The 27,406-nt window shown below is 40.3% G+C and overlaps 1 protein-coding gene across 12 annotated transcripts in view; it reads right to left on the bottom strand.

Annotated features, from left to right (window-relative positions):
* Positions 1–27,406, bottom strand: part of msi2b (musashi RNA-binding protein 2b) — a 261,495-nt gene that overhangs the window by 6,697 nt on the left and 227,392 nt on the right. For 2 of the 12 annotated variants that reach the window (XM_085175919.1, XM_085175921.1), the window contains exons 11-14: positions 17,409–17,528; positions 8,074–8,253; positions 3,834–3,988; positions 543–613 (exon numbers count right to left, since the gene is read on the bottom strand). In XM_085175919.1, the coding sequence (XP_085032045.1) occupies positions 572–613; positions 3,834–3,988; positions 8,074–8,253; positions 17,409–17,528 (497 nt within the window). In that variant the 3' untranslated portion in view covers positions 543–571. Of the gene's footprint in view, positions 1–542; positions 3,989–8,073; positions 8,254–17,408; positions 17,529–27,406 lie in introns of all 12 variants that reach the window. The other 10 variants (XR_014876618.1, XR_014876617.1, XM_085175922.1 and 7 more) reach the window with 9 other exon arrangements.

Raw genomic sequence — 27,406 nt, forward strand, 5'->3', positions numbered from 1 at the left:
ATTCCCTTCCTCAAAGATTCTTCCTACACCTCGGCTGCTTGTTAGTGAAAGATTTTGCAGTTTCGATTTAAAAAGTTGTGAAAGAATTGTAATGAGAGTCCTGTCCTTGGACAGCCAGAGCTTAGGTCAAAAACACTTTAAACTGTGACATCCCCTCTGGTTGAATAGCAAGACATATGATTTTTCTACACAGACATGTGACTATTTTAGGATGGAAACATTTCAAAATGTCGAAAAGAAGGAGGAAAGAAAAACTGAAGAACCGGTAGTATGTGTGCGGGTAACCGATATATGAAGCTTTCCTTCATAAACAATCACAAAATGATTAAAATTCTCGTAATGTCTGCTAATCTTCTGTCCTTTTTATCAGTTGTATTTATTCGTTTTTGGAAAAAGACCTCAAACAAACCACCTCGCCACACTCACACATTACTACCAGCTCTGTGTTTCCCCAAAGAGAGGTGAAGGAACAACGATTAATGCGATGAACACATAGTACAGATAGATACTGATAGAAATGCACAGTAAATAAAATGCAATACCTCTGATGAGATGGCAACCGGCCACCTGTTCAATGGTATCCATTTGTAAAAGCTGTCGCAATCAACGGGCCCTAAAAGTGTACAGTTAGTGCTTTTGTCAGTATGCATTTCAAAGAGAGAAAAGTGAGTATCATATCAACTTTTTTTTTTCACAGCTAGCATGAATGTGAATGTTGTGATCATGTTGAGTAGCAGAGCAGGAGAATACTGAAATATCAAACCAACTCTTTTCACACTCTTGCAAAAAGAATATTTGCAACATTACAACAGGAAGAAAAAGCCACGTAACGCTAAAAGATATTAAAAACAGTTAGATATGCTCTGTACAGTAAATGATTCATACTGCATTTAATAATGCAAGCTCTTATAACAATGCAGCACTCAGATTACAGGATCTAAGTACAAAATATGTAATAATACACACAATCCCCATTCATGCTAACATACACAAGTGATTTCATCTGAAAGAATGCCGAGAATAGGATCATAAACAGCCTTCAGTAAGATCAGTGTGCTTCTGACTATTGAATGGCTTTTATTACTGAGGCTCACTTATCAGGACACTGTGAGCTTTCCTACTGACAGGTCTGTAAAAAATGATTGGATTCAAACACAACAGTGAAAAGGAGAGAAGCACTTTCAGCAGCGCTTGCTTGTCTTTATCACCTCAATCAGCTAATTGCGCTCTAATTGTCTTGCATAAAAAAACAGTTAAGTTCATTAAAGCTTCTTCGCAGTAGCTGTTTTCGTACTGGCTAAAGGGATTAATAAAATCAGTGGAGCGTGAGACAGAAGGACAAATCGGTGAATCTGAAGTCATCCGTGAGCTCCTGAGATATGACGATCTTATATGCGCTCGGTTCAACGGCGTCCTCGGTAAAGAAGTGAATTATGAAGCGAATTTTAGTTCTGAATCATTTCCTATTTTAATGTTCTGAATAGAGAGATCATCTCAGCTGGAGCAGGAAGTCAGAGGCCTGCTGCATCACCTCTCCTTTATTGATTCGCTGTGATTCTGAAGTGGTGATTTAGTCTAGTAGTATTATGGGCAAAAACTGACTCTGTAAGGGAATCAGAAGGCCCGGCTTGAATAATGTTGGTAAAATACACCGCGTATTCTTCACCCACCTCTTTCATAAATCAGCTACACTTTGCTGCTTCAATATTAATCTCATCTCTTCAGAATTTTTTGTATTTTTTGGGGTGGGGGGGTTGAAAGACTTGTTCTATTTTCTAACTCAGTAATAAACTATGGCTACAAACTGTTGCAACAAATGGAAAATAATTGTAACAAATGGCCTCATTTCCATCTGTGAACTATCTGCCGGTAAATCTGCCTTGAAAATGAGCCAGCGTGGTGTTTCATAGCAAATATTTTGCTTCCTACACTGAGACCAGCAGATTAAAGCAGATAGCCAGTGGACCTAAAACAATTAATAATAGGGGCTTTGCTCAGGGAGGAAAAAGGCTTTAAAATGTTGGGGGTTTTTTTTCTCTTAAGCTCTGCTTTGCGTGGATATCAATTACGCACGGCTGCAAACATCTAAACGAGCTCTTTTACCTGTTTTGTATATTTGTGACACTATCCAATAGCAACAAGGCATTACAGCCGTATAGTGCAAGCGTCACATTCACGACATCTTCGCTAAACCGCCGCACTTAGTTCAACTGATTCAAGCGCACAACGTGATAAATCTCCTGTGGTACTTCTCAGAAAATGTGTGATTTCAGAATGCAGCATAAGCCACAGTTTGCCACAAAGGCTTAGATTTTAAAAAAAGAAAAAAGCACCACAAAATACCACAACCAGAGGATCACCTAAATAAATAAATAGATAAATATCTGTTTACTGTAGCATGAAATTCAAGTTAATGATGTGGACTATAAAGTTTGGAACGAGCGTCTTCACCCTGTAGTCTTTTCGGCGCTCGCTCGCTGTACTAATGGGCTTGTCGTTATTCCGTCTCAGTTAAGCCATGCATTAATGAGCTTGTTCCAGAAAGCAGGTGTTATTTTTATAGTTTACACTGTGTCACTCAGTTCAGTCATGTAAAGCAGCACAAACATGCTCCGATGTGAACTGAAATCCTGCTGCACTTTGCTAGAGCCAGAAAATTCACACGGTAAAAAAATTTAATTACTCGGCGAGGTCGAAGGTAGACTAACGTACGAGTAAACAAAGTGCTGATTGGGTCTTCTTTCGTGGCGTTTGAGCCTTTTCCTTTATTGACAGTAAATAAGCTAAGTACATCAGATTTTACTTTGGCTCATTCAGTCTTTGGCTGCTCTCAGAAAACTGTCTTAGGAATGCTAAAAAACAGAGAGGGAGTAGTTTATGATGGGAACTGACTGCTAAGTCTCATTTATTTTGAATGTAGAAATAATCCTTGTCAAGCCATTACACATGTCTTTAGTAAACTAGCTCTTGCTAGGTTTCCACCCTGCATAGACTCAAACTGCTGCAATGTTGGGAAAACACGGGAAAAAAGAGGAATGAATCTGAATGGCTAAACCTTCTTCTTAGAGTTCCTTTTAGAAGTAAAGATGTTCCTACTGGCTTTAAGATGCTCTCTCCAACACTTATGATAATAGATCGGTTCACAGAGAACACGGAGCTTGAGAGCAGAATTTTAATGTCTTTTTCTTCACCTTCAAAGGAAGGTGGGATTATTAGCACTCTGATGGGGAAATCCCTCACAATATTCTCTTTATTACCGTCACCTCTTCTGGCCTTTGTAGTCCTAACACTTACGCACTGACTTGGCGACCAGCTGCTAACTGATCAGAGAGAAAAGAAAGTGCAACAGCATGTGGCCGAGCAAGCCTAACTGGACAAGGGCACTGGGAGACACAAAAACCTGTGTGGGAGCGTCGTCCTAGCGGTGGAGTGAACTCCAGCTCTGGGACAGATGGGGTTCTAAAAATAAAAGAAATTTGTTCTGGGCAGGTGATGCAGGATCTGAAGTGAGGTGATTTGTGCAACAGCTAGAGGGGAAAAACATTTGCTTTTGACACAGATAACTTACAGAGCTGCGATGGGGTTTAACACGGATGTACTACATTATTATGGGAGCCCTGAACCTGACAGCAAAAATGCTTCCCTGGATATTTTCTAAGAAGCCGGCAGTGATTACTTTTAGTCAATTCAGTAAAAGAATAAATGCTACTTTTTATGCAAACACTGAGCTGCTTTACAGAATGTTGCAATTGAAGCCCATTTGCATTTTTTTTAACGTCTAATTTTAGTGCAGAAGAAGAAGCAGGAGGTGCAGTCGGAATTTTAGTACTTACTGTGATGCTGGGGCCAAAGCCAGAGCCAGGCTGAGGGCTAGCAGCACTGATGTAGTTGCCCACAGCTGAATCCTGGCTGCTAGGTCCATATAGGTCAGCCACAGGCCCTGGACTATTAGCGCCGGGGAAACCTCCGGGCCTTGACGGGTTGGCACCTGCATACAAACACAGCGAGGAGCGGAGCAGCTCAGAAACCCCCAACAAAGATCAGTATATCCTTACTCTTGTGACTCAATGGGCAAATTGAAATCAAAAGAACGCATTACTGGATTCATACGTTTGTCTTGAAGGGCTTGCTCATATTACAGGTTACTGTATTTGACACTGCGCGTTCAATTTAATTTGTAATCGACTGAAAAATGGTGCAGGATTTTGGCTTAATTTCATACCAAACAAGCAAAATTAGGGGTGAATCCAGTATGAGTATATCTAAATATAATCTACATGCTGCGTGTATTATGCACGGGAATAACATTCACTTTGTATAGTCATGCACAACACAAAACAGGCACGTTGCTAAAAATACTTCCATCATGCTAATAAACTAGTAAGGTTGCAGTGTAAATGTTGACATGCATAATGTGAAGGAGTACTTGTACAGCGACATCGGCTGTAGCATGAGTAGAGGAACAAAGGATTATGAGGATCTGAAATTTTTGGTGAGCATTCTGAGCCCCAGAATTTGAAATACTACCTTCTATTTTCTTATATGATTCACTAGGTATACCCCCCACCCCAAAAAACAAAAACAAAAACCAAAATCATATAATATTTAGCACTTTTCAACTTTTTAGTCTGCAAGAGTAACTTCCAGCATAAAATAAAATGGGTATGTCAGGCAAGAGAAGGAGGGAAACGGAGGAAATATAAAAGCCTGACCCGAGTTCGTCGGCAGGTCCAAACTTGTAGGGTGGGGGATAAAAAAGAAATACTGTACATGACTTACCACCTTTTGCCCTGTGAGTAAGAGCAACTCAGTATAATAAAATGCCTTTTGAAAATCCATATGCCTGCTAAAGGCCAATAACACTAGCAATACAAGGAAAAACAGCCGGGGAGAAAGAAAAATGCAGTGATCTCTTAACAGCAATCTCCTTTGCTGTCAGCTTCGCATAACCCTCCATCTCACCCTTATTCACAGACAAACTGTGAAAAAAAAACTGTGCAACTGCATTAAAAAGAAAAATCCTCTGACCACAGAAAATGCTCCATCTTGTGTATATATATTAGCTCATGAACCCTGTGATGCCTGAGAGGAGGTCTTTGTAGAGCATGGAAAAAGACACAGTGTGACTGCTGTGGCTCCAACGCGCTGATGGAGACACGCACACACACACACAGTAAACTAACTATCATTGTCACCTTGTTTAACGTATCACCGCTCCATCTATCAAAGCCACAACAGACAGGTTAGGTTCACTGGAAGCACCTCAAAGCATGCTTCAGATATTTATGTGTGGCACTCTAGGAAAATGAAGCCATCTCACTAAACATATATCTAGTGGAGTTGACACTGCTGTAACTGTAAGGACTTTAAACGGAGAGTTGCTAGTGCGCTTATCTTGCCCACACAGCCCCCAGTAGGCTGGCTTATTATATAATTAAGGATTTTTTTTTCCAGTTGAAATGGCAATCCTCATTTCCTATAACTGGTGATTTTTATTGGAGTGCAGCTCACCCCTCTCTCAGTGAAAGTAATTTTTTGATGTAGAGGCTGCAGTGGTTTGTGCATTTAGCCAAAAGAACGCCAGACTCCACTGTAATGCATTTTTCTGTTATTATCTGGAATATACATCCTTTTTTCATAAAGACAAAAAAAAAAGATTGGAGAGAAAAATGATCGAACTTGTGTTTGTAACAGATATGATCAGTTATTTAAAGAATTCATATCTTTAAATCTAATTTTCTGCCCTTTGAAGGGAGGAAGCTTTTAATCGGTTCTGTTCGTTTGTCTGTCTGCTTGTTAGCAATCTAGCGTCCAAAGTTTTCAAGATATCATTTTCAAATGTTGTGGGACGGTAGATACCAATAACAGCTCAAGCTGATTCAATTTTAATGAAAATTGGTTTAAGGTTAAGGTCACACTAAATGTAAACTTTTTTTTTTAAAACCCTTTATATTACCCACAATTTTTTTTATGGATTGTCTTCAAATTTTAGAACAGTATACTAGGCCTCGGAGGACATGAGTACCTAGGTTGGCTAAGCATTTGACCTTGACCTTCATTGTTAGCACCAAGGTCAAAGTTGACCTTGAAATAAAATTTCAAGAAACCATATTGAATAATATATCTCATGAAAAAGCATGGAGAGAGATTTTTATTATTTTTTTATTATCATTTTTTTTTACGTCCTACGACGATGCCCTTGCACTTGGTGGGAGTTGCCATCTCCGGATGTTTTTGTATACTTGTCAATTACATTTTTGTCAAACATTCTGATTTAATTTTATCTCCTTCAAAACACCCACAACTAAATGTCTCTGAATTTCACATAGGCTCAAGGTTGGCTGCAGATCCCAAGTCTATTCCACAAACAACGCCCACGTGCTATGACGCAATTAAGCTACGCTGACTCACTCAGGATTTGAACGTGCCCTCTCAGGTGAGACAAGCTTCAGCTTCAACAACTCATAGAATATTTCAGGGGCCATGCGTGCAGCAGACACATATTCATTAGGTGCTGCTAAAGAGCTGAGGCAACATGACTTTTGACCAAAACACCTCTTTACTCTTTACTTAACTGCTCCAAATCGCCTATCAAATACTATAAATCAGCACGTCACTTAGCCTCACAATCGACAGACAAGGGCGATTGATGTGTACTTGCAGTGATGGGAAGAAATCAGCTCTTTCCCTCTGCTATATAGATGTTTATCCCATCAAACTGTCCGTGTTGCTTAGCAAATCTATAAGAAGAAAAGTGTTTTCTCAAACAGTTAGTGCTGATGTTGCTGCCTCATGTGCACAAGTATTATCACAAAAGCCTCCAACAATTCCTTTACAACTCCACAAAGTTACATCTCTATAATTTGTTGTCTTTAAAAGACTCGTCTTGTGCATTTTTTTGTCTGCTAGCTGTACTAAAGGTTACACAGACAGCCTGTAGTAAATGCCAACATCTGCCGGGGGCAGCTGGCCAACACTTTAACCATTAGGGGGAAAAATCTTGCCCGCACTCATGCCCTCAGCCCAATAAGACTGACAGGACAAATCGCTTTGCTTTCTATATGTATATTTGTCTTTTTTTTTTTTTTTAAACAGTTATACTGTTGGGTGGAAAGACAGCCAGAGTGGTGGTTGATTGGATGATTCTACACTGGGTTCCCATGATCTCATGACGGTATTCCACTAAGCAGGAATTTAATGAAAGAAACACTGTTGGGACATCAAGTCTGTAAAAACACAGTCAAAAGACCGCCATCACCACAACACGCCTTTGACATAAACACTTTTATTTTAAAAGTCAGCATATATTAAAAATTCCTGTCTGCTCTCAAACAAAAAATATCAGGTTGAAATTATATTTAATTTATCTGCATAAAGCTCGCAGTTTCTGAAATCGCAACATAAACTCCATTTGACTTAGTCTCATCCCTTGCTTTTTAACAGCTATGATTACATAAGAGAGAAGATCAGAAAAAAAGCACAGAAGAAGAAAATGTGCTTGTGTTGCGGAGTAATGGCTGTATTATGCAAAAAAAAGTTGTCTATTAAGTGTTCAACACTGTACAGCATTTCTACCAATTTCACACACTAATAATACGGCAATCACTCTTACACTAAGAATTCCTAAAGGGCTCGAATGAAAAAATATGGCACTCACTCCCACACTTGCTCTCTCCTTTGCTGTTCCAAATTAACATAAACCTGAGCTCTGTCAGAGTGGCCAGTGTACTCTCAGACATCATCAGTAGTTATTTGGTTCACATGCAAATGAAGGATTACATTCTGTATATGTCGACCCCCTTATGTGCAAGCAGGGGCTGGAACATAACTTCACAAAGGAACAAAAGATCTACATTAAAAACTGGAGAAAAAAAAGGAGGAAGAACATGCAATACTACTTTGTCAGCAAGACATTTTTTAATCATCATTTTTCAAAGGGATTTTTTTTCCTCAACAAAAGTAAGAGAAATATGTATATGTGTATAAAAAAGATTAGATCATCTGCATGGAAAAATGTCATGAATCAAACTGAAAAGTCCAAAATGTGGATGAGATAGATGCTCAGATACAAACCTGGGTTCTTAAATTGATCCGGGCTGTGTAGGTGCTGTAGGGGGGAGTTGCAGGCGGAGGTGGCATGCTCACTGTGCAGCATCTGAGCCGCTTGGGGCCCCAGGGAGCCATAGTCAGCAAAGGAGCAGGGCCCCCCCCTCTGGTCACTGGGCGCAGAGTAAAACCCATAATCGGGGAGGCCTGGGAGATACAGTATAGGGTGGGGAGGGGGAGGGGAGGGGACTCCATCATTGTGGAAATCAACTTGTTCATTGTCATAGTCAAAGTGTCCAGATTGATAAGCATAGCTCGATGGTGTTTTACACCATTTTAAGGTCACATCCTTATATTTTGTCTGCTTTAGTTGGCCCTCCCTGCCCTCCCTCCCCAGCAGCTCCTGCCATGTGGCCAGACCCCCTGGCATATGGTCCGTGTTTGCTATGTTCAGCTATATTGTATATACACTAACTCGAAAATAATGGACGTATAAAATAATTCCATGAAAGGACATAATTAAAAACTGCTCATTAACTTAATTGAAATGGACCAAAAGCAATAAATACAAAATACACAGTAAGGCCACAGCTTTGCATAATTGACCTGTCCCGGTGTTTGTTTGCAAGCATTAATGAGTGAGCTAAAAATAAATAAATATAAATAAATATATATATATATATATATATATATATATATATATATATATATCTAAGAATCAGGTCAAAGCAGGTCAATACATTTCTCATTTCAAACCGACAGTTCTTACTTGACGTACCTGAAGGAAGCTTTTGTCATTTAAATGAAAAGAAACACAGAAGCGCACTGATCGATAATTAATTTAAACCCCTCGTTTTTTTTGGACCAATAAAAACTGATAAGCTTTTTATGTGAATGAGATACAGACTTTCATACGTTCATGTTTATTGATGATAAGAATTCTCAAGTGTACTAAGTACTCTGAGCACGTCTCAGATTGGCCTCTTCGAATTCTTTCTTTGACACAGATGGTGGATTATCAACAGTTTAGAAAATGTCATTCAGCAATAAGTCGTGCTGACATTTATTGCTTGTTCTCTTAATCTGTGGCAAGCTGCTCATATAAAGAGTGCAATTAAAAGAAACTGCTCCTTCTCACACCTCTTTGATAAGAGAGTTAATCTACTCAGGAGGGACTGAGATTGGTGACACCGGCTTTTCCATGCTGGGTTTCCCCTGCTGTGTGTTTGTTTTTTTATTTGGGTCCTGGAGCGAATAGCCATTCAAAGCCACTTCACCTCTACCCATTCAGAGTGAGACAGTCCACTTCTGCCAAATGGAAAGTAAGCACCAGCCATGTTTCTCCCCGCCAATGCTTTTTAGCACTCTGATCTCACCACTTGTGGGCTGTCTGCCCACTCATCAAATTATAGGCTCCAAATAGGGCAGGCTTCCCACGTACGTCACATAATGCCTGACACATTGAACAAAGCTCAAGAAGCAATCATTCCATTTACTTCACTTAGAAAAATGTCACTGAAAATTGATTGGCCTTGCTAATGAGGAAAAGCTGGATCAATGGAATAATTATAATGGGGAAAAACATTGACAATAGCACAAACCACGTTATTAGGGATTCATAAGGAATCCATTCCAAATATATCACCAGTTTAAAATGGTGCAAACTCGTCTTGTGAGTGTACAATAAAAAACAAAGTCACTTTCATACGATATAAAACCGACAATAAAGGCAGCTGAAAATGAACCATATTGTAATCAGTGTGATCTTGTGAAGTAGCAGCATTAGGAAGGTGTAGATGACATGCACACTCTCGAGTAGATGTAGGTGATTTGCTGGATTTAGGTTGATAATTACTGTTATTATTGTTTAGACAAAACTGACATTAAACTACGGTATTAGGGCTACTGAAGCAAAAATAGTGTTAAAAGCAATCAGCTGAAGTGGGTGCATCTTTAAACCTGTGGCCAGGGTTGACATGAAAAATAACAAGAAGCCTTTAATTTGAGGTGAGGTTCCAAACCCGGTGAGACCCTTTGTGTTTTTCTAAACAACTTTCTGCTTACCCAGAAAACTAAAGTTTTATGTGAACAGAAGACTTTTTTTGCCCACTGGGAAGAAAATTTGTTCAAACGTGACAACTGCAACCACCAGTTGCAGCCAGAGGTCTTAAAATGATGTTGGATGATACTAACAGAAGCTCACGACAACAATAAATGGAAAACTGCAACACAACAGGCCAAAAAACATACAACAATCAACTGGGTTGAGGATCAGATGCAGATCCATACAGTTTATCACTCATTAAAAACGGAAGAAGAAAAAAACCAAACACATGCCAAGGACAATAAACACCAATCTAGCAATTTAGCCTTTAAAAGTATCAATTACCACAAACTGGGCAGGGCTCGGTTAGAGAAAAATAAGGGAATAAGGCACTGCAAATAGTGGCAAATAAAATCTGAAACATTTAGAGCTCGCTGTCGGTGAGGGAGGCTCAGGTAGGAAACTGGCTTTGTTTGGCACAGGAGCACAACAGAGACACAAACATGCAGGCCCACACTCGCAAAGCCATATATTTTCATCAGTGGCTATCTGATCTGTTATGCAGGACGAGAATGGGCAGAGTGTGCCCACAGCTGCATGAGTATCACCGATCATATCGCTGTGCCTCAGACCGTCCCACTATTAATATTCACACAATCTATCCAGAACAATGGGCCTTTCTTGGACTCCTTTTTTCCACTGGCCACTAATTGGATGTAATTACTCATCTACAAAACAAATGAGCGTGTTGAGGTTGCCTTGGAGACTATATCAGGGGACCCAGCAGTGCGAATCGTTCGCAGGGCTTCATTTATACTGATAATTATCTCCCCTGCCCCCACCCTCCTTCCCTTCTGCCCTCAGTGACCAAAACCGGCTGTGAGGCGATAGAGAGGGGAGTGTCTTGCAGTCATCTGTTACTGACATCATTGGGGTGGCTCTCTTTAAGTGGATAAATGCCCTGTTCTCAGTCCCACTTTGCCAGGTGACTGCCTTTAAGGAGGAATCACAAACCTTGAAAGTAGTCTTCTTTTTTTCCCCACAAGTTGGAAAATAAAAGAACCCCATAATCAGACTGATGATAAAATATGGCCTCGTGGGTCTTCAGGATGTGAAAAGGTTTACCAGGAGTCTTTGTCGAGTTTGGGATCATTCTCATTTTAAAACCAGAGGAAAACACTTTGTCCACATCTTCTAATGTGCAAGGGTTCGCTAAAAGGCCTGTTTGGAATTCTGATCGTCACCAAAATATTGACTTTTCATGTGCAAGAAGCTTTGAATATACATGAACATATCTGTTATTTACGCAGTCAACAAATACCAGGCATCGGGGAATATAAAAATCTATCACCAAGTTCTGCAAATAGAAATTTTCATGCAGCCACTCCTCCCTTTCCCTTGCGGCGCCAGCAAGATTCCTCGGTGGCCATCAAACCACATCACTCTGCAGAAGATGTCAATAAACCTGACATGCTGCTTCTCAAATTAGCTTTGAATTTTAGAGCTACCATAATTAGCTTTTCCATTTTCACCAATGTCATTTAAAAATAGCGTGAAAGAAACTAACAGCTCTTTTGCTGTCTAGCCTTGCTTTCACTTTCCATTTGAAATAATCTTTTCTGAATGAATGGCTGAGTAATTAACAGCACTAGACACCCTTTTCAGAGAGCACAGACATTTCATAAATAATACATATTTAATGTCTTGTCATTTTGTGTTCAGAGAAGCTTGGCTAATGAATTTTAACAGATGATTTCTTCTTGCATTTACTCACGCATACTGAGGCCTCTGTTTTCTTTACTTTTCATTTTATGCCTGCTCTTGCCTTTTCTTGCCACTCGTTCCCGTAACGGGCAAACTCAACAGAGATATGGATTTACCTTGGGGAACGACTTGTGGAAAGTGCCAAGCGCCAAGAGAAAGTGTGAGCGCAGAATCACGGGCAAAACAACGTGCAACAGAGAAAGAAATCCGCTCGCAATAATTTGCAGCAGCAAAGCCCAGACAGGCCATGCTAAATGATTTTAATGCAGATTTTAACCTGTGAGGGATCGGGTCTGGTTGGGACTGAGAAAGGGCGCTCGGTTATCGACAGTCGGCGCAGATTATCCCATCGTGAGCAGCCCCAGAGCTGACAGCGCTGGCCTTTTGGCTAAACACATTTTTTTCAAACATGTCTGGTCAGGCTTAAGTGGTCTGAAGAAATCTAAGACTCTCTGTGAGTGAAATCTGAGCGCGATGCTGGCTACGTCTAATGGTCATTTAGACACAGAGGGAAGAATATATGAATAAATCAAAGAGGAACCGACTCTTAGAGCAATGCTTACTCAGAGATTGTACGTTAATGGGTTGCTAAATCTCACATCCATTTATTTCACGTGTTATTGTTAGGGTGGAAAAGACTGCAGATGCTACTTTTGTCTGGATGCCCTTACCAACACAACTCTAAGGGGATTTTTGTCTCTGACTGGAAGTAAACCAGCAGCCTTTCATTTGCACATGAACATGTAAACCACTACAGTATGTAGCCACACAGTGTGGAGAAAACTATGCAATGTGCTTCTTTTTGCAAAGTAAGCATTCTGCAGTGTTCTGCAATAACCACATAATGCACTATCGTATCGAACACATACTATATTTCTAAGCTGAAGTCACAGAACTGACAGCAAAATACCTTCCTAGCATTAAGTTTTCTTTGAAGAGTGTGTTATGTATGCAGCCCCTGGAGGGCAGAGCGGTAATGTCCCCGAAGGCCTGTGCCTGTAACCTCAGAGCATCTGCTCCCCACAGCTGTGAACCACCGCTTTGTGGTGGAGGTGCAAAGGGACGCTTTGCCCTCCCCGATGTGTCAAATCTTTCCCTGGGCCTTAGACAAAAACCCGAGCAGGATGGGCTTGGCATGCCTGCTCATGTTATTTTGCAGCAAATACATGTAAAGTGCTTCTGGCCTCAGAGCTGAGCTCTGCAGATTAGCATCTGGGACAAATGGACCCATGCTCACTAAGAGCCAGACTGATTAAGCCTCGTGCACATAGCCAGTCCTACTCTCCTCTCAGGCACTGCAGAAGATCACAGAGCTTGTTGGGAGGAAATTGATAATAATCTTAACTTGGAAATGACTGTCACTTTTCCTTTCTTTTAATCGCTGGGAAATAAAAGAGGTGGAAGGAGAAGTGAGATGAGGAAATGTGAGATCAGAACAAAGAAGAGGAGCAGCTAACTGAGGGGAGGAATGGGTTTTAAATGATGTGACGACTATCCTAAATCCCAATAAAATTGGCAGGGCCACCTCTGCAATTTATACTGCAGCACAATTTATTCATAGGGCTGGCCACAGCCACTCTATTTCAGTTTCGAGCACCTGAGTCAAGTCAGACATACTGTACATAGCAAGTACCCAGACCTGTAAATGCAGTTAGATGTGCTTTGTGTACACTGCAGGTAGAGCCGAGATCTGAGACTGACATTTGAGCTTCTCAGAAAGCTCAGAGGGACTCAGGAAAACACTCAACCAGAGTACACTGGGACCTTTGAAGTTCCCTGGACTGTCAGAACCATCTGCATCAGTTGCATTTTCTCAGTTTTCATCTGACAGCGCACAGGAGATTTCACATAAGTCTACTTTAAAATGGAGGAAGAGTACCACAATGAGGAGGAAAGAAGACCTTAAAAAGAATGGCTAAATTACTAACTTTCCCCACGTGTTATATTTGTTAGATATCCATTTATAATATTCAGAGTGATGTTCTCAGCATGCATTTCAATGGCCAGGTTGTTGTTGACATGTATGTCTAATTTTTACCATTCAGTTCCCCAATAAACTACCTGTCGGTCTCAATAACTGTGGCAACAATGGCTCTTTTTCTCTATTTACTGGTTTGTTCTTCACATACACAGCAGAGGTTAAAGTGTACGTGTTTAAAATACAGGCAAATAAGTAATTTCCTCAATGCTAGCCTTAATATACAGATGCTCAGCCTTTCCAACTGCTACAATAAGACTGCCTTTTAAAACCTCCACTGGCAGCCAGTCATAGCTTGATACCAGCCTAAAAATCCAAGTATGGGCTGGCACCTTTTCACCTCCAGGCAATGGTAAACTCTGTCAAGTAGCCACATCTCTCTGATCTACTTCTCGCCTGAAGCTAGTTTCTCAAACGTCCCCAAAAACACACATCAAGACTACCCCTCAAGCGTTGTTGCACTTGAGAGGTGCAAGATACTACCTGATGGGGATCAGAGTAACAAAAAAACCCACCTCTTCAAATGCACACCAAACACCAACCTTTTGCAAAAAAACCCATTTGGAATTACACCAACCACCGCTTTTGCTTTTTATTAGCCTGTCTGAGTAGTAACCGTTAACTCTGTGTTTTATTTCCCCCCCCCCCCCCCCGCTGACTGGCAGTTTTTATTGCCTGGAAACAGGCAAGAAAGGTAGTGCAGTAGTATTAAAATATATAGTGCAAAAAAAAAAAAAGATTAAGCAATAAAACACATGGTAATAGATCAAAGAAAAAGTGGCACAGGCCCACTTAGCTGTGTCTATGGTTTCCTGCAGGAATCAGGCCACTGCCATCCAAAATACACCTTGTCATCAGCAGTGGTCTGTCGCACAGAGAGAGGTCAGCATGCTGTCATTCTGTCTGCTGAGCACTGGGAGTCGGGCGAAAGTGCCCTCTGTCACTGATGGAAAATGTCTTCCTCATTTTCACAACACTCTCTTTGTGTATCGCTGCCAATCTCCAAACAAGCCTCGACCTACACAAAAAGCTTTCCTGTAGCATTCCACTTATATCTCGTGATTATCAAGTGTGCATTTTTACTTTTATTTAAAGCCTGTGGCATCCGGTTCAGGGCAAATATCATCGCTGATTCTTCTCTCCTTTTTGGGTCAAAGTCCACAAGCACATATATAATATGTGGTGCTCTATGGAAACTGTAGGTGGAGTCAAAGCACACGGAATCCACATGCACGTCTGCACTAAACATGGAGAATTTAGCAAAAATGAAAGCAAGAGCATTGCTATTCCCGGACTGACACCCCGGGCCGAGCGTGCTGCAAATTAAACGTTACGACGGGATGGAGATGCAGCAACGTTCCCAGACGACACACACAGAGAGGAAGGTCAAGTCTAAACAACCTGTGTCCTCTGTTTGGTTTGTGTCTGCGCAGAGAGGCGAGCACTCCATGTATTATTCCACGCTGCGTGTTAATGGCGTCATCTTGAGGACTTCTAATAAATCATTAATCAATCATTTGCGACTCAAAGCCACGAGATGGAGAGCTGCGCTCGTTGGATCGTCAAGAGGCATTTGTTAAGTTTTTCTCCCGAGAACAGAGCGGATACTAAATGGCAACAATAAAACAGAATACAGCTGTTTTAGATCTGCTGACATTTTATGAGCTCAGTCAAATTATGCTCATATTCCACATTTTGCTGCTGTTATTATTGTTGTTCCATTTTCTGCTTTTCAGACACATTCTGCCATTTTTCTGAAGAGTTCTCCTTAAACTGTCTCGTGGCTGTTTAAGTACTCTAAAACAGGCCCATGATGTCACTGTTTTTGACTCTGACACCCCTCCCCCTCCGCCCCTGTTCATAATCATTTACTTGTCTCCCTTCCATTTGCAGCTGTCAGAATTAAACTGTACATAATAGCTGCCATCACGTCTCTTGCTTCCTGGCTGCTGCTAACCCCAAATCAACATTCCTGCTTCTTAGTGATGTTCATTGCAATTGTTGGTTAAGTTCTTTGTTTTCAAAATACAAAATCAAATAGCTTGATGTGAGAGAAAGAGCATCTGATTGGCTTCCAGTGTTCCCTCTGTTGATTTGAATTAAGTTCAAATGAGAAGAAGAGCGTGAGCTTGCTTGTCTGCATTCGTGTGTGCGTGCGTGCAGGTAGTGTGCACCCGTACTGTAGCTGTCAGTGTGTTCATGTGCAATAGTGTGCATTTCACATCACAGCACATGTCATTAAACACCAATTGTCTCCTGACTTTATATCTGTAAGCCACTGCACAAACCAGGCAACATCTGAGTTACAATTAAAACACATTTGCTCCAACAAGCTTCAAATAGTATGTCTGATTAGGAAAGACAGTTTTTCCTCACTGCCTGGAGGCTGTGTGTTCAGTCAGGGGAGCTATTATTGACAGCTATTGAATGATCTACAGTTGTAAGGGTGGGGGAAAAAACAGGATGTCTAAATGAAGCCAACAAGTTGATCAATGCTGTTTAAGACAGAAAGAAACTTGCATCCTGTTTTTTTGGTACAAATCTCTTGGCAGATATTCATCTGCTTGCGAATGGGGTGTGTGCTGTCAGAACGCTTTCCTCGAGTGCGTGTGTACTTAAATTTGATCTCTACAAGCAGGCAGCTAAAGCACCGACTAATCTTTCCAATTTCCCTATTAAACGTCTGTATTTACAGATATAGAGCAACACAGGATAAGCTGACGTTCGTAAAGAACCGACACAACGGTGATCACAAAGCCACCCGAGGTTCACGGTGCTTTGATGATCAGGTTGTAAGAAAAGTGTCTGGGAGCAAAAATGACTGCCATTACTATACTCCACTGCTTTATCCTCATTTATTTCTTTTAAGAGACAATCCACCATTAGACCAAACATTACGCAACTTAGTTTAACCTAAATGACAAATACCTGGACGAGGCAAAGGAAAATGTCCATTCAAGTAGTTTAATACTGAGACAAACTGGAAATTCATTACCTAGCTTCATGGATTACAATATTCTCAATTTTTGAATCTGAAAATATTTATAGACATACTCTGAGAAGAAGATATTAAGGAAATACTTTTTATTTTGCCCTAAGCTGCTTTAAGATCAGATTTTCTTGCATGTGTAACCATTTCTTATTAATGCTAAAACCCTGAGAGCTTCGAGTACAGATGTTTTAGACCGCGGATCGCCTCTTCATTAAGGTTTTGCTTCAGAAATTTCCTCCTGGGAAGACTTTTACTGTCTTAAAAGTAAACAGGGCTATGTTATCATACATGAGCGGAATTCATATTAAAATTTGTCGTGGTTTGTCATCAGCCCTTAAAAATCTTCCAGATGAGAGAATTGGAATTAAAGCTGCCGGTTCATGTTTTAGAGGGATCTGGAGCGGCTAGGGCTATGTCTGAAAGGATGTGTATGTAGATATTTTGGATTAAATATGTATTGTGAGCCTAAATTCAAAATGTTGCCAAGTGTGTTGGGGGCTGAGGGAACTATGTCTATGGGGAGAAGCAGAGCAGGAGAAGTTGAAGAGAGCAGCAGCCACACAGAACATGGACAGAGCGTTTACCTGGCCCTGTGCTCTGTGGGTACGCCAAGTAGCCGCCTCTTCCACGGGCCCCCCTACCTGAGCCACGCGCTGCCGCTACTGCCGCCGCCGCCACCGGTCCATATGCTGTCGCTGGGAAGCCTGCAGGCACATATACACACACATATACACACGCACATCACTTCGTGCACAGAGATGAGTACCTCCCAAAGCTACAGGAGAATGTTGATACCAGTGCTGAGCTACAGGATAAAACTATAGCTTTCACAGACAGGGGCTCGTGTTAGGTCGACATCTGTCAGCAGTCTCCTACAGAACACAGAGTGAGATTCAAAACCCCGCAGACCTGCTCGATCCACACACACAGAAACAAAACGATAGCCACGAGCAACTCACGGAATAAAACGAGCTGAGAAAAAATAGAGACACGTAGGTCAGCTCTGTCAAATCCAACCTGGCATGTGAGAAGGTTGAGATTTTAAACAAATCACCTAATAACTCAAATAAACAATCTCCAAATTGTTTCATATACACAACATTTGATTTCTATGTATTCGAAATGTCATGTTTAGCAATATAATCCACATGCTCTTACTGTAAAGACTATATTTTTGGACTCATACAGAAAAATATGCTGATGACGATACATGTAAGAATGAATATATGAAAAATGTATGACTTCAAACTATATAAAGGTACATTTCTGCAAATGTGTAGGACTGTATTCAGCTACAACACAAACCCGTGTAAGATCTCTGATTACATTAGTGGAAGAATTTGGCTCTGGGGGTGTTTATGTCACATGCTTTGGATGAAAGATTATAGCCACTTCTGAGCTGCATAGACATGGGCATAATGGCCCTACCTCTGGGGACCATCCCTGCATTTTGTTCGGGAGTGCTCCCAATTACAGTGAGTGTCTATGGAATCAGAATAATCCACTGTAATGCAGTCCACATTTGGATTTTTGATTTTTTTTTTGTCTGGCTATTCGGGTGGAAGCTATATAGCAGAGAAAAACATTTCTCACAATCAGACGAAGGCATCTCTTGGATGATTTGTCACTCAAGAGATTTCCATCTGTGAGCTTATGTGAAGACTGAAGAAGTCTTTTGTGTTTGTTTAATCTCATGTAAATACTTTACTTATGTAAACATTTATACTCCGACGCTGAGATTCTTTAAGCTTGCCACTTTAAAGCACATCTACAGCATACACTCACTCAGAAATCAAGCAGTTTGTGATACACTAATAAAATCAAGGCTTTAATTCCATGCAAATATAAATCCACTTTTAAAGGGTCTGATTATTTCAACAAATATCAGCCTAATAATCAGACTGTAATTAAGCCAACACAGTATCTGTGAATTGTAATTACATTGTTGGCCTTAATGAACACAGTAGCTAGAGGTGGCTGACAGAGACTAGTCCATGCCCAGGGCTTGGGCTCTCAGCACAGGAATGGCATGTCATTAGTATGGGTGATGAGATTCCTCACTCTGGGCTCAACACCTTCTATGCCTAATCAGCCTCCTAAAATTATCTCCACAGGAAATGCTTTCCTCACTAGCAAAGAAATGATCTCCAAATCCCCTCAATTGGAGTTTTTCTTGATTTTTTCCCCTCCTTTAGTTGATATGTGTGCATGTGTGTTTTTTTGTGTGTTCTGGCTATATTCTGGAGACTGTGGTTTAGACATTACAAAATGGCACAAGACACCTCAGAGGATTATTTTTTTTGAATGCTGTGGAGGTGAGAGGAGCACCAGCGGGTGACCTATTTTCCGAGCCAGCCTTGTACTGCTATTCCACGAAGAGGGACTCACACAAAAGACTGATGAGACACAGGGAGGGATGGGGGGGAGGTGAGAGGGCAGGGTCAGATGAGCTGCAGCCAAAGAGAAAAACACATAGCTTTTCATCAGCCGCCCGAGAAGGAGGTAATTCACAACTCTGTCGACACAATATGACCATGAATGTGCGAGTTGGGTGTGAGGTGCCATCATGCTGCGACTGGTAGGCAGGTGAAGAAGAAAAAGAAATGCCACTTTTCCACCGACTATCTAACAGCTCAGGAGAGAATAACAGACTGAGGTAGCATGGTGAAAGGAGAAAAAGGACACACAAAAGACAACAAAAAAGGCAACTTAAATCCACCCGCCTACGCTACTGCAGCCGCAGCACACCTGAAAACGACTCCAAAAGCTAATCTCCGCCTCTTTTCACTAAAACACAAATCGACTCTGAAGCTATGCTAATGACGGCCATGCACCCCTGAATTTCCACTTACAATGTCCCTCATGGTTGATGTGCACAACAGTGCACTCTCCACCTCTTTCTCTCTCGCTCCCTTTTTCCTAAGTGCTGAATCTATCTTCCCCTCACTGCCATTGTCATGACACCCCCAATAGACCCACTGGCTTGGAAGTTAGTTGCGGGCAAAGTTGTGGTGAGAGATTAACTTTGCAGGATTAGGTGGGTTAATTAATAGATGGCTGCTGCTCATTGTTTTGTGCTCACGCTGTAAGAAGCCACCCAAGAGAAGCGCTGCAGCATTAAATCAATTTCATGGCCCTTTTATTACTGAGGAGATAAAGCCAATATTTAGCTTTCTATTCTTCACAATTATTGGGCCCCTGCTTTGCCACTTGAGTGGCTGCGCTTGGCTGGGGACAAGGACACATCTGTTTATGAGCTGTGGAGGCCCGGGGGCCTTGGTGTCCGGACTCCAGGGAACTGTCCTCAGCTTTCGCTCCTCACAGAAATTCAGCCTTCCTCGAGAATGCTTCCTCGAGAAGGAAGAAAGATTAGACCTAAAGAAAGATGAGGACTTTCAAAACTGTCAGACGCTGGCTCTTGCTAAACAAAAGGATTACATGGTCTCAAATATTTATATGTACAACTACAGTTCGTCAAAACACCTTAGTTATTATTCTCTGTAGTAATGTTAACTTAAAGTCTTACCTGACCATGCAAGTCTTTCCTTTAGAACTTTCACATTAACTTCTAATAATTTCTTCTGCTTGAACTGCCACCATGATATACAGCATGTAAACATATCATTCACTGCATAAAATAAACTTTTGGCTAAAGGAACTCAGTAAACAGAATACCATATCAAATACGTCACATCATTGGCTCTATGCTGAAGGTGCAAAACGTGGATCCAGAGCACTATACTTTACTACTTTATGTCTATGAAGTGGCATTTTTCTTGGGTGCGCGGCAGCTCCTCTTCTAGCTGCACCTGTATTTTGTGAGTCTCTGTGAAGTTGACTGTACTGAAGTAGGTGGAGAGGCGCAGTAGGGGCAGTGTCAGCGGTGATCAAACAGCACAGTGCAATTTTTCTGTCAAGGATTTCTGGGATTTTTGCTTGTTGGAGTCTGGGTCAACAGTTTTGTTTTTTCTATTACAAACTGTCAAAGCCCTTTAACAGTAATATGATATCCAGCAAAGGAGAAAAAAATTAGGAGAAGTGGTTAGTAAAATTAATTCTCGCCACTACTAAAAACACTGATGTGCCTCTTTTTGCCTGATGTTGCCATGTTTTCAAGCTGATCCTAAGGCAGTTGATTCATGCTGACTCTTAAATATCGATCTATCCGGACAATACTCTTTTTTCGACTTGATCTCGACTTAACCAATGCGCCATTTCTGATACATCTCTGCAGATCTTTTCTGGCGCACTGCCTTTCTAGCCACAGACTCACTTTCTGAACCCATTACTCAGAGAACGTCACAATGAAAAGTTGTTGCATTATGCATCAATAAGGTCCTATTTATGTCCTACTAGTCTGACAACAGCTTGACTGATGTTAATGTAATCTGCACTGTTCTTTGGCCCAAAACTGCCAGCAGCAGCTCCCCTGTCATTGACAAAGCAGCTCCATCAGTCACAGAGCACTCTCCTCATTTCTCCTATAAGAAGACTGTCAACTGACTAATGCACAGGAGGAACCCAGGGACGGAGGATGCTTCTATGGATATGGATCAAATATGCTCAAACTTTAAAATCTTTATGAAACTGAAAACTATTAAAACCGACAACACTAAAACTTAATTTTTAAGTGGAAATCTAAAATGCTGTCAATACAATCTATAAACATGGTCTCTTTAGAAAGTGTTAGTATTGCTCTGCATCAGTGTTTTCAAGATTTTAACATTAAATTTGGGATTAGAGAAGCAGCTAACCAGGATTAGCTTGCTGGCTAGCAGACTTTTCATGCTAAGATGCTTAACACAGTAGCTTGGTTCGACAAAAGGGGCCGGCGAACAAGGCTTTCAGCCTGCTACAGCCGATTTCGGAGGGCAGACAGAAGGAGTAAGACGGATGAACAGCGAAGAGCGCTGATGAGTGAGACAGATGAACCGAGAAGACCAGCACACATCAGTAGAAGACAAAGAGAGGAAAGGACAAAGATAATGAGAAATAGAGGGAGACATAAGGCCAGGACTCTAGTGTGCCATTCATTTTCATGGAATTCGGGTTTGAAAAAACCCCCCATAAATCTCCTCATTTAGGTAAATACAGAAACAGAGCAATAAAATGACACATTTAATTTAGTTAGTGTTAATAAAGTGAAGATTTAACAAAAAAAAAAATCTCATGCAAATTAAAAAAAAAACAATCTTCTTTTTCAAAATATTCAATTATTAATTAATTGCCACTTGAGAAGGCCAAAAATACATTACATTACATACATTAAAATACAATATATGTCTTAACGGTAGTTTTACTAATGTATGGATTGCATCATTTTAAAATGCAGTAAATTGCCTGCTGTGAACCACCTGTATGCTTTAACTCTCCTTCCGCGCTGCACATCTCTGATAAATTGCTGCATTAATTTTAAGGCCCAAACCAACTTTTACAAACAGGTACGAGACCGCAGACTATCATTAGCATCACAGTGGTTTCCTTTTTCACACATAGGGTTTAAACAAGTAGGAAAACCTTAAATTTATGGAATTCACATAGTAGTATAGACTACCTTTTTGGTAGTGCTTCAATAACCATGAGGTTGATGAGTGATAGCTGATAAGTTACATACCCACACACATTTATCAAGTTAACGCTGGTAAAACACACTTTGTATGGTTGAAAGGTTAAAAAACAGCTTGAAAAAAACATTCCCCTCTAAGGTACGAGGCCAGGACTGAAAATGATTTAAAAAGCAGCCAATATTCAAAGAACAACTTTGAAACAACTTCAAAAAGCCTGCAGAGCACTAAAAAAGGAAAAACTAGATGAAAGTATGGCCTTTCTAATCCAAAATATAAAGAAATTATGGCTCGCTTCAAAGTTCAGGGAAATCTTACAAATGAATCAAAATATTAAGTTGCAACCCAACAGAAAAAATGAAGGACGTGTTCATAATTCAAACAGAGGTGAAGAAGTAACAACCCAGAAAACAAGAGGCTAAATAATTATAAAACAATAATAATATATTAAATAAATTATAATAATAAATTTTAAAAATGGCTGAAAGCAGCAATTTTCATCTGCACTTTAAACTAAAATTGATCTGCTGTAAAGTTGGGCGAAATTTAGGAGAATATTTCTACATTTGAAGCGTAAATGTAAACCGTTCAACAGATTTGGAGTAAAGAAAGTAGATGAAGAATGTGTGTCTCTGTAATTTTAGGTTGAACTTCCTTTTTGATTGATGCTGCTTCCCATCAAAACTAACCTGATTTTGTAATTACCTAAGCAAACAAACAATCACATGTTATGGACACATGGAGGAGAGGTGTAACATGGCCAAAGAAAGCCTGGTGACAATCCTGATCATTTTCTTCTGTGAAACTGGGTATAAGAGTTTTGGTGGCAGATGGGCTCAGAGTGGCCTTCTGGTTATGTTTCTGAATTGCATTTGCATCATTTGAGTGTTGTTGAGTTTTTTATTTAGTTTATTCAGAATAAATTTGGTTTAGCTGATGCTCAGAGCTGCTTTGCATAGAGGGGTCTACATTGCTCAGTAGTTTGTATGTCTTAAATCAGGGGTGTCAAACTCAAATACACAGTGGGCCAAAATTCAAAACTGGAATAAGGTCGCGGGCTAACATTAATATTTATTGAAAAAAAAAAAATCTTCCTCCAGATTTAAGAATGAATCTCTCCTTATGGACTCAAACAAGTTTTGCTGAAAAACTGAATATGGAACAAGCAAAGCTTAATACTAAACAATATATATATTAGCTGTATAATACCAGTAGGCCAGCTCTAATAATATCTTGTAATTAGGCTGCAGGCCAAATTTGGCCCGCGGGCCAGAGTTTGACACCTATGTCTTAAATAACAAAAAAGGATGACTCATGGAAGAGATCTTAGCAAATTCATTGTAAAATAAAGAAAAGGAAATTGTAAATGACCTATAAGAAGTTCACTGTAAGACACTAAGAAGTACAACAGAAGTTGTAGCAGGGCCAGTGAAGCACACGGCTGCCTTGTCATGGGTTGAGGGAGGCATTTTGTCAGAAATGGAAAACTGACTCCACTACACATTTTGCTTCATCAATAACATTTGATAAGATATAGAGAAACATATAGAGACAAATAAACAAAACAAAAAGAAAGAAAATATTTATCAAAGTTACCCAAAGAGACAGCCACCTAGCAAGACATCTTTTCATCTCCAGACTGACAAGTGTCCTATTGTTGTCATCCGTCAGTGTGACTTTGTTGTTGTTGAAAGCATCTCTGGGTTGTTGTTATCAAAGGCATAAATCACAGAGCTGGAGAGAGCCAGGTGGCTTTCATATGAACTGCTGCACACATGCTCACGTCTCACCTCTCCTCTGATCAGAGGAGACCTACAGTACACACAGAGAGAGTTCCTCTCGCTTACAATACAGAGGCTAGGGTCTGGAAATGAGCCAGAGAGACAGAGAGAAAGAGCATTTACATGCACACAAGTAATTCAATTATAACCAGACTAATGCAATACACATATTATTGCAACTCTCATGTAAACACCTTAACCAGGTTATCTTACTCACATTAAAGTCCTAATCAGAGTAAGCATAACTTGATTAACAGAGCTGGGTTGCATGTCAGTCATTCAAATTAATCTCGCCGTGTTTATGTCTGGTGTCTTTCAATGCTTGGAATCGGTGCATGCGCCACAAAGGACAAAGGAGAACACAGAGCTCCACGACGAAGGTTTCAAACAGAATCGTTACAGGATGAGAGAATTAAACAGGTAAATAATAACTTAGATGATGTTCCATCGAACCCTAAGCCAGATAAGTGGTTAGGAAACTTGATGGGATATTGGATGGATGGAGAAATGGTTACACAGACAGTGACAGAGTTTCTTGCCTTATTGTCTTATAATGCCTTATTCCTCCCATCTGTTATTTCCCTACAGCTATTTCCCTTAGGTCTACAAGCTAGTATCTTAGTATCTAGTAACATTTTCTTGGATCAGCTGATTTGTAACAGATAGTCTAGTGTGAAAGCTTAATAAAATGACATTTTTTCAAAGGGCAGTCTGCAAATATTACTAGTACTTTGTTCGCTCTGGCAGAGTACAGTCCCAGCATTTGTTGCCAATTGTTGTCTGTTTATATTTTTCTGTTGATAAGCGGTATATCACAAGTTATGTTGCCTTGGTTGGTTTCAGTCTACCCACCCAGAGTCATTTTGGAAAGTGAAACAGAACTGAGAAGTCCCAGAATAATTCACATTTGCTCATTTGCCTGGCAAAACTAGGCTATAAAAAGTCTACAGCATCAATAAAAAACAAGTTTTCAAAATCAAATATCTCAGCTGAATTTAACAATTCAAAAGTCATGTTTACAAACTAAATGCAGGGAAGCGAATCTTGCACAGGTGCCACATAGTATAGCTACATCTAGCTTTGTTTAGTCTAAATTATTATGGAGCCAGCTCAATAAAACAATATTAAAGTAAGAGGTGACATGTTAAAAATAGCAGTGTGCATCTATAGGCTCAAATCCTTATCGTCAAAAGCAACTGGAGTTACACTCTGGCATAGGATTGACTATAAGTGGATTCTAATCGTGTGATGCATTCATGCACTGTTTAAGTGTTTCAGTCACTATACAAATGCCAGTAATGACAGATCATCAAACAGCTGATATCATAATATAATATAAGAAGTTAGGCTTTACTGTGTACTTTTCCTGATGTTCACAAAATGACACACATTTTCCAAAGTAGGTGCATGCATTCACAGTGTCTAAAAGATTTAAAGGTATAAAACTGGGAGAACAGTCAGTCAGCCACATAAAAAATAAATGGTTTAAATATTTGAACACATTTTGACAATTTTGTAATTCTGCAATGTGGTGCAGAGATTAGAAATGTTGGATTTGAAGTTTCCTCAGGTCTTGGTGATTCCAAGTTGGCTGTAGATCTTAAATAGATACAGCATTGCGTGGTCAGTGTGACCCAGTTTTGAACATTTTTTTTAAAGGTCAGATTTTGCAAACAGACTGCTCTCTGTAAAGTAAAAACCACAGGGTACAAAATAAGCACCGACTGTCAAGTGGTACAATGAGGTAATTTATTTTTGAGAGTGCACAGTTATGACAATAAAAGAGAGTGATGACAGGATAGTCTGCGCCTCCTCCAAAGGGGAAAAAATGAGTTGCAACACAGCACTGAATGATATGCTTTAGAGAGGATTTAAAAATGGATATACACAATACCACAGGCATTCAGCATATACATACATATAGCCTGCACTTCTTCACTGCAGACAGCAGCAATACATAGGCTCTACAACACCAAGACTGCCCACATCTCTACAGTACAAGAACAGTCAATTGCTCTGTCATATAGTCACACCTGACTTCCTTTATATATCTGCGTATGTGCAGGTCAGTATATCTGCGCTTGTGTTTCCCTCTTACTTTCTTTTTTAATCCAAAGGTAATGATTTCTATAAGTAATGAAACAATTTGGCACACTGATCCTTTGCCAATGATGGCATCTGATGGGGGAAAGAAAGAGTCAATGAGAACCCAGACCTCAGCAAAACCTGGCTTTATGCTGGTAATTGCACACGTATCTTTTGTCTTTTGACCAAATGATGAGGTCCGAGAGGAGATGTATATGTGTTAAAATTTAATCTGGGTAATCTTTCAGATGCATAGAAATAAAAAAAACAAAATAAATAAAAATCTCAGATTCTGTTAGTGATAACTAAATCACATCTTCTCTGCCACCTGAAACAAAAGCAATCTAAAATAATTTAGAACCCAACATCTTTTAATTCATAACGCACTGAAAAGACAAATCTGCAATCTCAGGAGAGCAGTGGTAAACATATAATGTATTTTTCTGTTGGGAAATTACTGCTCTTCATGAGAAGGTCAAAGGTGAGGAACGGGTGTGCTACAGACTAGCCTACTTGTGCTAGCAGTGTCTAAGTGATTTGCTCAAGGACACTTCAGTAGGGTGGATTCCTGCTGCCAAGGGGACTCAATCCGAAGCCCTCCAGCTGAAGAGGAGTGTCCGTACCCATGCAGCCGTCTGTCAAAACTGCCCACTATCCACATTGCACACCTACAGCTTTACATATTTAGAAATCATTCACAAATTAAAAGCAGAAGAAACTGATGCAGCTGTACAACGGTGTGTGAGTGATTGTGACATTGCGATGTGATGTTATGCTGTGAGCTCAGGAAGAGCTCAGAGTCTTCTACTTCTAGTCTTTTAGCTCTCAGTGACAAGAGTGCTGTTTCTTTGTAGCTGAAGTGCATGGCAGCATAGCATCAAAGAGGACAAACTAGGCTCTTTATTGAAGTGTAGCCGCACTTTCGACCTCTTCTTTGTACTACTTCCCGTGCACTTCAGTATAAAGGAAACTGCTCCTATGCTGCACAACTGATATAAACACATTGGGCTTCCACACAAGCCTCAATATAACTCCCAGTCACTCACACACCTGCAGCAGTTAAAGATGAAGCACTGGAGAATGAAACAATAAGGGACAGAAACAATGCATTTCAAAAAACAGAAGAGAAATCTGCCAGGATAGATAAGGCAG

This window comes from Neolamprologus multifasciatus, chromosome 10 (genome assembly GCF_963576455.1).
Source record: "Neolamprologus multifasciatus chromosome 10, fNeoMul1.2, whole genome shotgun sequence".
Taxonomy (NCBI): domain Eukaryota; kingdom Metazoa; phylum Chordata; class Actinopteri; order Cichliformes; family Cichlidae; genus Neolamprologus; species Neolamprologus multifasciatus.